At 38.3% G+C, this 15,450-nt stretch overlaps 1 protein-coding gene across 1 annotated transcript in view; it reads right to left on the reverse strand.

Annotated features, from left to right (window-relative positions):
• Positions 1-345: 345 nt before the first annotated feature.
• Positions 346-15,450, reverse strand: part of LOC117329802 (protein phosphatase 1 regulatory subunit 7-like) — a 33,930-nt gene continuing 18,825 nt past the window's right edge. The window contains exons 13-15 of the mRNA XM_033887957.1: positions 14,114-14,195; positions 2,034-2,132; positions 346-1,880 (exon numbers count right to left, since the gene is read on the reverse strand). Coding sequence (XP_033743848.1) covers positions 1,832-1,880; positions 2,034-2,132; positions 14,114-14,195 — 230 coding nt within the window. The 3' untranslated portion in view covers positions 346-1,831. The remainder of the gene's footprint in view (positions 1,881-2,033; positions 2,133-14,113; positions 14,196-15,450) is intronic.

A 15,450-nucleotide genomic window follows, 5' to 3' on the forward strand; every position in this document is an offset into this window, starting at 1 on the left:
AAAGCTCTCATTCAACACACAATTTAAAGATGTTTTTAATCACTACACTGTACAGAGCACTATTTTTAAAACTCTAAATGCGTACATCACAACGTGACAATATGGTCAACATGATGAAGGAGGATTTTCTAAGAATAGCAACGGTGACCTTGACCTTGACTCAACAACCCTGAAAGTCACTGAATGAATGAAGTCGCTAGAGCTCTGACAACTATCAGTGTTATGTAGGTATAGGTATATCCAAGCCAACATTGATAACAGGTAGTAGGAAGAACAGGACTAAATGAGAACTAAAACAAAATACATGCTACACGTCTGCAGAGGCAATAAATACAACACTCTTCATTTGGACACAATTTTTATTTAAATAACATTCGTAAATTGTCTTTTTCAGTCATATACTGGGTTATAAATGAAATACCACATTAAGATCAGGTCTTACTAAAACACAATTTTGTCGACATTACGGTGGAATTTTTCCAAAAAATATTTTTGGAAATCTTTTCCAGATAGTCTAAATTTTGATGCTGTAACTAGCATATCAACATATATAATGGCATAAGCATATAAGTCCAGATAAAAAATAGATATACAAATGCCTAGCGTAAAGATGTCCGTACAATTCTCATCAGACTATCTGCACACTTCCATCAGACCTGTCCTCTCACTTCTCCTCGGACTTTCCTCACACTTCCATCAGACTTGTCCTGTCACTTCTTATTAGACCTGTCCTTACACTTCTCACCTGACCTAACCTTATTACTTTTCACCAGACCTATCACCTTACTTTTCATCAGATCTGTCCTAACACTTATCGCCAAGCCTTTCCTCCCACTTCTCATCAAACCTGTTACCTCACTTCTCATCAGACCTATTCTCTCACTCTCATCAGACATGTCCTCACACTTCTAATCAGACATGTCCTCACACTTCTAATCAGACATATTTCCTCACTTCTCATGAGACCCAACCTTTCAATTTTCACCAGATCCATTTCCTTTCTGCTAATTAGACTTGTCTTCATGCTTCTTCTAAGACCTACCCTTACACTTCTCATCAGACATATCCTAACACTTCTCACCAGACCTACCCCATAAATTCATTAGACCTATCCTTCTGCTTCTCATCAGCCCTGTAGTTTTCATCAGATCTGTCCTCACACTTCTCATCAGACTTGTCCTTACACTTCACAGACCTATCCTCACACTTCTTATAAGACCTGTCCTCACACTTCTCAATAGACCTGTCCTCAAACTTCTTATAAGACCTATCCTAGCACTTCTCACCAGACCTACCCTCATACTTTTCATTGGAACTATTCACCCACTTCTCATCCGCCTTGTACTTCTCATCAGCTATGCCCTAAACTTTCATACCAGATCTGTACTGTAACTTCTCATAAGCCTGTCCTTCCACGTTCCATCAGCTCCTTCCTTAGACTGCTCACACAGTTATGACCTTTACACTATTGGTGGGATCTGTTTTTGTCAGACTCCCTTATTGAAACATACATTACATATCATTGACATGTCAATTATAAAGGAATGAGGAAGTTTATGGTCCAAATTAACATAAACATTTTGGGTGCAACAAGACTGTGAGTGTTTTCACTTTGGCAATGTGTGTACACACACAATCCACTCTTCAAAAACTCATGTGATTATAATAGATTAGGAATGTATGTTATATAAGGCATTATATTTCTGTGACTTTAATAAAACAATTTTTATTGAATGCATGCTCAAAAATATAGTATGTTGTGGTCTATTTCTTTTGTTAAATTTTACCTAGTTCATCAAAGAAAAACATTCAATAATGCAAACCAAAATCTTTAAAAATTCTCAGCCGCAAATTTCCTGGCATCTTGGATTCTTGCTCGACTGTAATTAAAAAAATCAATAAATTTACCAAAAAATTAAACACAAAGAAGAAATGATCTTTTAAGACATTGAGGGAAGAAAAAGTTAAAAGGGATATTCTAAACAAGATTTGTTTTTATCCAAACACAGAAATCAATGTACAAAAATGCTAACCTGCGAGTTTTCCGCTGACCATCCATAGAATTCTCAGATGTAAGTGGTGACAATGGTCTCTCTGGCAACGTCTCATACATCTCTCTCAGAGAATCAAACCTATAAGGGATATAATTATACATGTAATATATCAGATAGCTATTCAAACTCAAAGGAGACAACTAAGGCAAGTTAACTGGAAGTATGTATGAGTCAAACACAAGGGAGACAACCAAGGTGAGCAAACTGGCAGTATGTATGAGTCAAACACAAAAGGGAGACAACCAAGTCTAGTAAACTGGCAGTATGTATGAGTCAAACACAAGGGAGACAATCAAGGTGAGCAAACTGCCAATGTTTATGATCAAACACAAGGGAGACAATCAAGGTGAGCAAAGTGCCAATGTTTATGATCAAACACAAGGGAGACAATCAAGGTGAGCAAAGTGCCAATGTTTATGATCAAACACAAGGGAGACAATCAAGGTGAGCAAACTGCCAATGTTTATGAGTCAAACACAAGAGAGACAATCAAGGAGGATTCAAACTAAAGGTAGAAAACACTCCAAACAAACTGAAACACTTTTTATTGAGAGAAAATATCAAAGGGAGACAACTGAACTAAGGTTTTATCAAAATTCAAATATGTCACAATATCCTTCATATCTAAATGATGTGTACATGTAGATACAACATGTAAATAACCAGTAGTACAGTATCTGTAGGTATTGAACAGTGTATGTAAGTACTGAAAATTGTATGTAAGTAAGAAATGCATGGTGTATGTATGTATTGAATGTTTTATCCTCGTTAAGTAAACATCAATAACTATACTAAAGGAGCCAGACAGGAATCAAACAAAGAACCTCTTGACCATTGCCGGATAGATTCTTCACTGAGCTAGCTTGTGTTTTAGGTTACATTGCTAACAAGAGATCGCAAGAGACCTTTATAGAGATAGAACTAATAAATTGATTCAAGAGATTGTCAACCCGTCTGAGATACTAAAAACATTCGTCAGTATTCTACTACTGATTTCAGCTGTTCTGATTTATCAAGAACTCCACATTTGATGAATCAGTTGTTCTGATCTATTTAGGAATCCAACTTTGATAAATCAGCTGAAGTTATATTTTCTATTGATTTGTGTTTTAACATCCACCTAGACTACTGGTGATGTGCTTACCACACAGGTATATACAATATACTGGATTTCTAACTAAGAGTGTATCAAACACAACACCATAGAGTCACATTGTCAAACCCAACACAATGTGAATAACCTGATTATTAAGCAATAAATCAGAATACCGAGCCGATCATAACCAATCATTTACTCTGAAATAACCACCAACTGCCAACACTAATAAACCATTTTAGTGTCCATTGTCAAATTGTGTTTTTATTAAGGTTTAACTACAGAAACAGAGAAAGCTAGAGCTCATTGTCTATCATTTCACTCAATGAGACATCAGTTACTTTAAATAGTCTATGAACATGTTCCAGAGTCCAGCTCTGTCCTCAATCATTAATGAAACATCTCCCTCATCTTACAATTAACATATAATTCATATAAATCAACGTTCATTGATTAATAAAAGCATTTGAATTTTGACAAGAGTTTAAACCCAGATGCAAACCTAATCAGTGGGAAGTAAGATAGGCAGAAATTCTAGGTGGGAAGTAAGATAGGCAGAAATTCTAGGTGGGAAGTAAGATAGGCAGAAATTCTAGGTGAGAAGTAAGATAGGCAGAAATCCTAGGTGGGAAGTAAGATAGGCAGAAATTCTAGGTGGGAAGTAAGATAGGCAGAAATTCTAGGTGGGAAGTAAGATAGGCAGAAATTCAAGGTGGGAAATAAGATAGGCAGAAATTCAAGGTGGGAAGTAAGATAGGCAGAAAGTCTAGGTGGGAAGTAAGATAGGCAGAAATTCAAGGTGGGAAGTAAGATAGGCAGAAATTCAAGGTGGGAAGTAAGATAGGCAGACATTCTAGGTGGGAAGTAAGATAAGCAGACATTCTAGGTGGGAAGTAAGATAGGCAGAAATTCTAGGTGGGAAGTAAGATAGGCAGAAATTCTAGGTGGGAAGTAAGATAGGCAGAAATTCTAGGTGGGAAGTAAGATAGGCAGAAATTCTAGGTGGGAAGTAAGATAGGCAGAAATTCTAGGTGAGATCAGTAAATTTGAATGAAAGAATGAATTTAAAAACAAATAAAACAAATGATAGTCAAAAATGTGATTTCCCTATAACTATAGTAAAGTTTATCCCCTCCCATGGGGCAAACGCGAGACCCCAGGGCTAGGAAATTCACAATTATGGTAAAGCACCTTAAGACCGTTCGATCTGTGAAGAGTATTTAATTCTACCTTAAATGGGCTGTAAGAAGAAGATTTTTAAAATTTCTGTTAATTTGACCCTTTTTGGGCCCTCCCATCAGCCCCTGGGGGTCAGTCAGGGCCAACATGTACATACCATTAAACTGTCATCCCAAGCTGATAATGTTAACGAAGTTAGAATGAATTCCAATAAAAATTCAACAAATAATAGTCAAAAATGTGATTTCCCTATGTAAACTATAGTAAAGTTTACCCCCTCCCCAGGGGCAAACATGAGACCCCAGGGTCATGAAATTCACAATTTTGGTAAAGCACCTTAAGATCCTTCCATCTATGAAGAGTATTTGATTCTAACATATCTGAGAGTAGAGAAGAAGATTTTTGAAATTTTTGTAAATTTTACCCTTTTTGGCCCCGCCCACCAGCCCCTGGGGGTCAACTAGGGCCAACATGTACATACCATCAAACTGTCATCTCATGCTGATAATTTGAACCAAGTTAGAATGAATTCCAATAAAAATTCAACAAATAATAGTCAAAAATGTGATTTCCCTATATAAACTATAGTAAAGTTTACCCCCTCCCCAGGGGCAAACATGAGACCCCAGGGTCATGAAATTCACAATTTTGGTAAAGCACCCTAAGATCCTTCCATCTATGTAGATTATTTGATTCTACCATATCTGAGAGTAGAGAAAAAGATTTTTGAAATTTTTGTAAATTTGACCCTTTTTGGCCCCGCCCACCAGCCCCTGGGGGTCAACTAGGGCCAACATGTACATACCATCAAAGTGTCTTCCCATGCTGATAATTTGATACAAGTTAGAATGAATTCCAATACAAATCCAACAAATAATAGTCAAAAATGTGATTTCTCTATATAAACTATAGTAAAGTTTACCCCCTCCCCAGGGGCAAACGTGAGACCCCAGGGTCATGAAATTCACAATTTTGGCAAAGCACCTTAAGACCCTTCCATCTATGTAGAGTATTTGATTCTACCATATCTGAGAGTAGAGAAGAAGATTTTTGGAATTTTTGTCAATTTGACCCTTTTTGGCCCCGCCCACCAGCCCCTGGGGGTCAACTAGGGCCAACATGTAAATACCATCAAACTGTCATCTCATGCTGATAATTTGAACCAAGTTAGAATGAATTCCAATACAAATCCAACAAATAATAGTCAAAAATGTGATTTCCCTATGTAAACTATAGTAAAGTTTACCCCCTCCCTTGGGGCAAACGTGAGACCCCAGGGTCATGAAATTCACAATTTTGGTAAAGCACCTTAAGATCCTTCCATCTATGTAGAGTATTTGATTCTACCATATCTGAGAGTAGAGAAGAAGATTTTTGAAATTTTAGTCAATTTGACCCTTTTTGGCCCCGCCCACCAGCCCCTGGGGGTCTACTAGGGCCAACATGTACATACCATCAAACTGTCATCTCATGCTGATAATTTGATACAAGTTAGAATGAATTCCAATACAAATCCAACAAATAATAGTCAAAAATGTGATTTCCCTATATAAACTATAGTAAAGTTTACCCCCTCCCCAGGGGCAAACGTGAGACCCCAGGGTCATGAAATTCACAATTTTGGTAAAGCACCTTAAGACCCTTCCATCTATGTAGAGTATTTGATTCTACCATATCTGAGAGTAGAGAAGAAGATTTTTGAAATTTTTGTCAATTTGACCATTTTTGGCCCCGCCCCTCAGGCCCCTGGGGGGTGGGGACCATATAATTCACAATTTTGGTTCACCCTCAGCCATGGAAGCTTCCTGTAAAATTTCATTGAATTTGGTTCAGCAGTTTTTAAGAAGAAGTTGAAAATGTAAATTGTTTACGACGCACGACGGACGACGCACGACGCCGGACAAAAGGCGATTGCAATAGGTCAACTGAGACTTCGTCTCAGGTGACCTAAAAATGCTAACCTGCGAGTTTTCCGCTGACCATCCATAGAATTCTCAGATGTAAGTGGTGACAATGGTCTCTCTGGCAACGTCTCATACATCTCTCTCAGGGAATCAAATCTATAAGGGATATAATTATACATGTAATATATCAGATAGCTATTCAAACTCAAAGGAGACAACTAAGGCAAGTAAACTGGCATGTATGTACGAGTCAAACACAAAAGGGAGACAATCAAGGTGAGCAAACTGCCAATGTTTATGAGTCAAACACAAGGGAGACAATCAAGGTGAGCAAACTGCCAATGTTTATGAGTCAAACACAAGGGAGACAATCAAGGAGGATTCAAACTAAAGGTAGAAAACACTCCAAACAAACTGAAACACTTTTTATTGAGAGAAAATATCAAAGAGAGACAACTGAACTAAGGTTTTATCAAAATTCAAATATGTCACAATATCCTTCATATCTAAATGATGTGTGTAGGTACAACATGTAAATAACTAGTAGTACAGTATCTGTAGGTATTGAACAGTGTATGTAAGTACTGAAAATTGTATGTAAGTAAGAAATGCATAGTGTATGTATGTATTGAATGTTTTATCCTCGTTAAGTAAACATCAATAAGTATACTAAAGGAGCCAGACAGGAATCAAACAAAGAACCTCTTGACCATTGCCGGATAGATTCTTCACTGAGCTAGCTTGTGTTTTAGGTTACATTGCTAACAAGAGATCGCAGGACCTTTATAGAGATAGAACTAATAAATTGATTCAAGATTGTCAACCCGTCTGAGATACTAAAAACATTCGTCAGTATTCTACTACTGATTTCAGCTGTTCTGATTTATCAAGAACTCCATATTTGATGAATCAGTTGTTCTGATCTATTTAGGAATCCAACTTTGATAAATCAGCTGAAGTTATATTTTCTATTGATTTGTGTTTTAACATCCACCTAGACTACTGGTGATGTGCTTACCACACAGGTATATACAATGTACTGGATTTCTAACTAAGAGTGTATCAAACACAACACCATAGAGTCACATTGTCAAACCCAACACAATGTGAATAACCTGATTATTAAGCAATAAATCAGAATACCGAGCCGATCATAACCAATCATTTACTCTGAAATAACCACCAACTGCCAACACTAATAAACCATTTTAGTGTCCATTGTCAAATTGTGTTTTTATTAAGGTTTAACTACAGAAACAGAGAAAGCTAGAGCTCATTGTCTATCATTTCACTCAATGAGACATCAGTTACTTTAAATAGTCTATGAACATGTTCCAGAGTCCAGGTCTGTCCTCAATCATTAATGAAACATCTCCCTCATCTTACAATTAACATATAATTCATATTTAAATCAACGTTCATTGATTAACAAGAGGCCCATGGGGCCTGTATCGCTCACCTGGTTGGATTTGACCAAATGTCAAAATAATGTTCATGTTCAATTCCTTTTGTTTGTTAACCTCAAACAATGCTATATATGGCTATAGCGGTGGGATCCAAACTGCTTTAAAGACATAATGAAGTCCAGACTCTCTGAGTTTACAACATGCATTTATAACTTTATGACTAGTAGTGATTTAAAGGAATTACCTCTATTTCCCATATGGGGCCCCACCCCTTTTGCCCCTCGGGGGTCAGAGTCACCATTTATGCAAAATCTGTTCCCCTTCCCCCAAGAATGTTTCTTACCAAATTGGGTTCAAATCCATTCATAACTTTATGACTAGTAGCGATTTAAAGGAATTACCTCTATTTCCCATGTGGGGCCATGCCCCCTTTGGCCCCTTGGGGGTCAGAGTCATCATTTATGCAAAATCTGTTCCTCTTCCCCCAATGATGTTTTTGACCAAATTGGGTTCAAATCCTTTCATAACTTTATGACTAGTAGCGATTTAAAGACATTACCTTGTTTCCCCATTAGGCCCCGCCCCTTTGGTCCTTTGGGAGTAAGAGTCATCATTTATGCAAAATCTGTTCCCCTTCACAAAAGAATGTTTCTGACCAAATTGGGTTCAAATCCATTCATAACTTTATGACTAGTAGCCATTTGAAGGAATTACCTCTATTTCCCCATTAGGCCTCGCCCCTTTGGCCCTTTAGGGGTCAGATTCACCATTTATGCAAAATCTGTTCCCCTTCCCCAAAGGATGTTTCTTACTAAATTGTGTTAAAATCCATTCATAACTTTATGACAAGTAGCGATTTAAAGGAATTGCCTCAATTTCCCCTATTGGGCCCCACCCCTCAGGCCCCTTGGGGGTCAGAGTCACCATTTATGCAAAATCTGTTCCTCTTCCCCAAAGAATGTTTCTGACCAAATTGGGTTCAAATCCATTCATAACTTTATGACTAGTAGCGATTTAAATGAATTACCGCCCCTTTGGCTCCTCGGGGGTCAGAGTCACCATTTATGCAAAATCTGTTCCCTTCACATAAGAATGTTTCTGACCAATTTGGGTTCAAATCCATTCATAACTTTATGACTAGTAGCGATTTGAAGGAATTACCTCTATTTCCCCATTAGGCCCCGCCCTTCAGGCCCCTTGGGGGTCAGAGTCACCATTTATGCAAAATCTGTTCCCCTTCCCTGAAGGATGTTTCTGACCAAATTGGGTTCAAATCCATTCATAACTTTATGACAAGTAGCGATTTTAAGGAATTGCCTCAATTTCCCCTATTGGGCCACGCCCCTCAGGCCCCTTAGGAGTCAGAGTCACCATTTATGCAAAATCTGTTCCCATTCCCCCAAGAATGTTTCTGACCAAATTGGGTTCAAATCCATTCATAACTTTATGACTAGTAGTGATTTGAAGAAATTACCTCTATTTCCCCATTAGGCCCCGCCCCTTTGGCCCCTTGGGGGTCAGAGCAACCATTTATGCAAAATCTGTTCCCCTTCCCCCAAGAATGTTTCTGACCAAATTGGGTTCAAATCCATTCATAACTTTATGACTAGTAGCGATTTGAAGGAATTACCTCTATTTCCCCCATTAGGCCCCGCCCCTTTGGTCCCTCGGGGGTCAGAGTCACCATTTATGCAAAATCTGTTCCCTTTCCCCAAAGGATGTTTCTGACCAAATTGGGTTTAAATCCATTCATAACTTTATGACTAGTAGTGATTTGAAGAAATTACCTCTATTTCCCCATTAGGCCCCGCCCCTTTGGCCCTTTGGGGGTCAGAGTAACCATTTATGCAAAATCTGTTTCTCTTCCCTGAAGGATGTTTCTGACCAAATTGGGTTCAAATCCATTCATAACTTTTTGACAAGTAGCGATTTTAAGGAATTGCCTCAATTTCCCCTATTGGGCCCCACCCATCAGGCCCCTTGGGGGTCAGAGTCACCATTTATGCAAAATCTGATCCCCTTCTGCCAAGGATGTTTCTGACCAAATTTGGTCAAAATCCAATAAGAACTTTTTGACTAGTAGCGATTTGAAGCAAATGTTGACGGACGATGGACGACGGACGACAGACGACGGACGACAGACGACAGACGACGGACGCCGCACCATGGCATAAGCTCACCGGACCTTCGGTCCAGGTGAGCTAATAAAAGCATTTGAATTTTGACAAGAGTTTAAACCCAGATACAAATCCTAATCAGTGGGAAGTAAGATAGGCAGAAATTCTAGGCGGGAAGTAAAATAGGCAGAAATTCAAGGTGGGAAGTAAGATAGGCAGAAATTCTAGGTGGGAAGTAAGATAGGCAGAAATTCTAGGTGAGAAGTAAGATAGGCAGAAATTCTAGGTGAGAAGTAAGATAGGCAGACATTCTAGGTGGGAAGTAAGATAGGCAGAAATTCTAGGTGAGAAGTAAGATAGGCAGAAATTCTAGGTGGGAAGTAAGATATGGTGATCACTGATCAGTGAATCAGACTCCTCAGATATGGTGATCATTGATTAGTGAATCAGACTCCTCAGATATGGTGATCACTGATTAGTGAATCAGACTCCTCAGATATGGTGATCACTGATTAGTGAATCAGACTCCTCAGATATGGTGATCACTGATTAGTGAATCAGACTCCTCAGATAATGGTGATCACTGATTAGTGAATCAGACACCTCAGATATGGTGATCACTGATTAGTGAATCAGACTCCTCAGATATGGTGATCATTGATTAGTGAATCAGACACCTCAGATAATGGTGATCACTGATTAGTGAACCAGACACCTCAGATATGGTGATCATTGATTAGTGAATCAGACTCCTCAGATATGGTGATCACTGATTAGTGAATCAGACTCCTCAGATAATGGTGATCATTGATTAGTGAATCAGACTCCTCAGATAATGGTGATCACTGATTAGTGAATCAGACACCTCAGATATAGTGATCATTGATTAGTGAATCAGACTCCTCAGATAATGGTGATCACTGATTAGTGAATCAGACACCTCAGATATAGTGATCATTGATTAGTGAATCAGTCCTCAGATATGGTGATCATTGATTAGTGAATCAGACACCTCAGATAATGGTGATCATTGATTAGTGAAGCAGTCCTCAGACATGGTGATCTGTAATTTGTGTTTATCAGTGAAGATCTGGAATGATCAAATGACATAGCAGCTAGGAGTTTCCAGAAGAAAACAGCAACAGTAATTTAGTGTGATGGTGAACATGGCAGGCAGAGAGAAGGGCAGAGTAGACCATCTCTGACCGATGGGTCTGACCTGTAGCCAATTTCATTCATATTGGGAAATGAACATCAGACAGGCTCCCTGTGCATTGGACAGTACACAGCAAGACTGTGCTATATCACACACTGACCTGTCTACTAATTTGATTTGAGAGTTTGTGTCCACACAGGCCTGCATTCGGTTATAAGGGCTGTGTTCTGCTGATAGAATGATGTACGTCTAAATAGCATTATGGTATGTGACACCCTGGACAATTCTTTGAATAAATATTGGACATGTCATGAGATGTCGGTTATGATTACACGATTGGGTTGAAACTGATGAATCTCATTGCTTCTCGCAATCTCTGATCACGAGATCACTCATCTCCAATATAATACACACTTACTTCTTATATAAATATGACACTGAGCCAGTGTTTGTCAATCTGTTAAGCACACTTGCATGGAACTGCCACAATATCAACTATCCGGAAGGATAGCATGCTCATTATGATGTCTAAAATGTAACCATGAAGCTAGTTACTGACCACCATCAAAATGGCTTTTCTATCTGCAGAATGGAGCTATGGTAATTAAAGACATATCTGAGTTTAAATTCATTACGATCTACATTAGACAAAAAAAGTTTTAGGAGATGTAAAAACGACACAGCAATATAATGTTAGGGAGCAGATCTCACACAGCAATATAATGTTAGGGAGCAGATCTCACACAGCAATATAATGTTAGGGGGCAGATCTCACACAGCAATATAATGTTAGGGGGCAGATCTCACACAGAAATATGATGTTTGAGAGCAGATCTCACAGAGTAATATGATGTTTGAGAGCAGATCTCACAGAGTAATATGATGTTTGAGAGCAGATCTCACAGAGTAATTTGATGTTAGGGAGCAGATCTCACAGAGTAATTTGATGTTTGTGAGCAGATCTCACAGAGTAATATGATGTTTGAGAGCTGATCTCACAGAGTAATATGATGTTAGGGAGCAGATCTCACAGAGCAATATAATGTTTGAGAGCAGATCTCACAGAGTAATATGATGTTATGGGGCAGATCTCAGAGCAATATGATGTTAGGGGGCATATCTCACAGAGCAATATAATGTTAGGGGGCAGATCTCACAGAGTAATATGATGTTAGGAAGCAGATCTCACAGAGCAATATAATGTTTGAGAGCTGATCTCACAGAGCAATATGATGTTTGAGAGCTGATCTCACAGAGCAATATGATGTTTGAGAACAGATCTCAAAGAGTAATATAATGTTAGGGGGCAGATCTCACAGAGCAATATAATGTTTGAGAGCTGATCTCACAGAGTAATATGATGTTAGGGAGCAGATCTCACAGAGCAATATAATGTTTGAGAGCAGATCTCACAGAGCAATATGATGTTTGAGAGCTGATCTCACAGAGTAATATGATGTTAGGGAGCAGATCTCACAGAGCAATATAATGTTTGAGAGCAGATCTCACAGAGTAATATGATGTTTGAGAGCTGATCTCACAGAGTAATATGATGTTAGGGGGCAGATCTCACAGAGCAATATAATGTTAGGGGGCAGATCTCACAGAGCAATATGATGTTAGGGAGCAGATCTCACAGAGCAATATGATGTTTGAGAGCTGATCTCATAGAGCAATATGGTTTTTGAGAACAGATCTCACAGAGCAATATGATGTTAGGGAGCAGATCTCACAGAGCAATATGATGTTTGAGAGCTGATCTCATAGAGCAATATGGTTTTTGAGAACAGATCTCACAGAGTAATATGATGTTAGGGAGCTGATCTCACAGAGTAATATGATGTTAGGGAGCAGATATCACAGAGGAATATGATGTTAGGGAGCAGATCTCACAGAGTAATATGATGTTAGGAAGCAGATCTCACAGAGCAATATGGTTTTTGAAAGTAGATCTCACAGAGCAATATGGTGTATGAGAGCAGATCTCACAGAGCAATATGATGTTTGAGAGCTGATCTCACAGAGTAATATGATGTTAGGGAGCAGATCTCACAGAGCAATATAATGTTTGAGAGCAGATCTCACAGAGTAATATGATGTTTGAGAGCTGATCTCACAGAGTAATATGATGTTAGGGGGCAGATCTCACAGAGCAATATAATGTTAGGGGGCAGATCTCACAGAGCAATATGATGTTAGGGAGCAGATCTCACAGAGCAATATGATGTTTGAGAGCTGATCTCATAGAGCAATATGGTTTTTGAGAACAGATCTCACAGAGCAATATGATGTTAGGGAGCAGATCTCACAGAGCAATATGATGTTTGAGAGCTGATCTCATAGAGCAATATGGTTTTTGAGAACAGATCTCACAGAGTAATATGATGTTAGGGAGCTGATCTCACAGAGTAATATGATGTTAGGGAGCAGATATCACAGAGGAATATGATGTTAGGGAGCAGATCTCACAGAGTAATATGATGTTAGGAAGCAGATCTCACAGAGCAATATGGTTTTTGAAAGTAGATCTCACAGAGCAATATGGTGTATGAGAGCAGATCTCTGTCATTTTTAATATTTCTGAACACCTTAGAAAGTCAACTCAAAACTAAATGGGACCATAGCTAAAGATTTCATGTCATGAAAATCAATCTCTCATCTTATCTGAACAACTTAAAAGGATGATAATATTATGATACACAAGCCTGTTTACTGTAAACTTTGCTGTACGGTATTTTGTCAATCGACTTACACATTATTTGTATCTACCATGAACCAGTGCTGATCCATTACAATGAAGATGGAATGTTAGTGTAAAGTGTAAACAGACATGTTTGTAAGATTACACTTGCTGTCCTTCCTTTCTCTGTGTTTCTGATCGTAGAAGATAATCATACTGTGTTACAATCAATCAGGTTTTCTAATCAAACACATTAGTGAGTTTTTATTTCTATTGAGAATGACTTTCATCCGTGCTTTCTTGTGCAGTTAATATCCATTATGCTTCTTCCTGCAGACATTCTCATGCACAGCATTCCACTTACAGCCCAGGTACTGGAAGATTTATGGTATTTATCAAACACGATAAAGTTATTTAGTTGAAGAAAACCTGTTTATAGTTGAAAGAAGGTCTGTGACACTTTAATGTGAGGAAGAAAAAACAAACGTGAGTTTAAAGTCAGATGTACTTGCTGAACTTACTTTTTAAGAATACTGCTCTCCAAATTCTTCATCTCGCTGTCAGACGATTTGATTTGAGCCTCCACCTGTCTTACACTGATGACTGAAACAACAAGAAAGCTCACAAACATACTGTTTTAAAAAGAACATGCATCAATTTCGTGAATAAATGAAGAATAAGAGAAGAAATTCACTGTTGTATCGATAAAGATGTAATATGTATACAGTGGGTTGGCTGAACTTCTAACCCCGAAAATTAAAAAGCAACTCTGCAGCTGATGCTAGCGATGAACACAAGTTTTACTGTCTTGAGTGGATGGTCAATAAAGGATGTATTTCAGAAATGGGGTTGTAGTGTTGGCCCCTTGACCATTAGGTATATTAAGCTGGACCTGATGGGGTTATTTGGGAGCTAATTTATATATAACCAATTACCTAATTGAATTGAGAGCAAGTTTACTAGAAACAGCTGCCTGACAGGAGCACAATGGCAAACTGGACTAGCAAGTACAGTCATCTTACTGCTGACAACAAAATATATAACCAGCTCATCTTACATACATAAATTTAAAATCTATCTTAAATAAGAAACCAAATGTCAAATTTCAACAACAGTACTACACTGAAGGATAATGCATGGAATAGAAAACTAGCCCTTTTAGAACAAATCTATCAAGACTGAGCAACACTGATCATTAGGTAGACTGGACAACTCCTCAAAAACTGTTTCATCTCAGTACTCAGAAATTACTAACATACATGTACATAAGGTACCTTGATTGCATGTGACAAATCAATTTCTGGGTTTTGAATTTTTTTTCTTCCAAGACTTTGGTTATACATACAAGAAAATCATTTCTATACAAACAAAGGTCATCCTAGTCATTGCTGCCTCACCTGGTATTTTAATTTTAACCTCAAATTTTATAAACATGATTTATGCCACAATAAAAAAGCAAAAATAAATATAATCTGATAACAGGCAATGGGAGTTTTTAATATACACTAATGTGTCAGATTTCTGCAGCCTCTTGCAGACCAAGCAAGTATGCTCAGTCACTAAAAAGGCAAAACAAAATTTGCCTACCCCCTAAAGGGATAATTAAGTAAGTTTGCCCATCCCAAAATGGACCAGGCAAGACTTTGAACACAAAAAGGACCTTCAAGTTTGTCGAGCCCCAATTCACAAGGCCAGAAGGTTTGCCCAACGCCTAATACACATGGCCAGGTAAGTTTGCCCAGCACCTTACTCACAAGGCCAGGTAAGTTTGCCCAGCACCTTACTCACAAGGCTATGAAAGTTTGACCAGCTCCTTACTCACAAGGCCAGGAAGGTTTGACCAGCTCCTTACTCACAT

This window comes from Pecten maximus, chromosome 1, assembly GCF_902652985.1.
Source record: "Pecten maximus chromosome 1, xPecMax1.1, whole genome shotgun sequence".
NCBI lineage: Eukaryota > Metazoa > Mollusca > Bivalvia > Pectinida > Pectinidae > Pecten > Pecten maximus.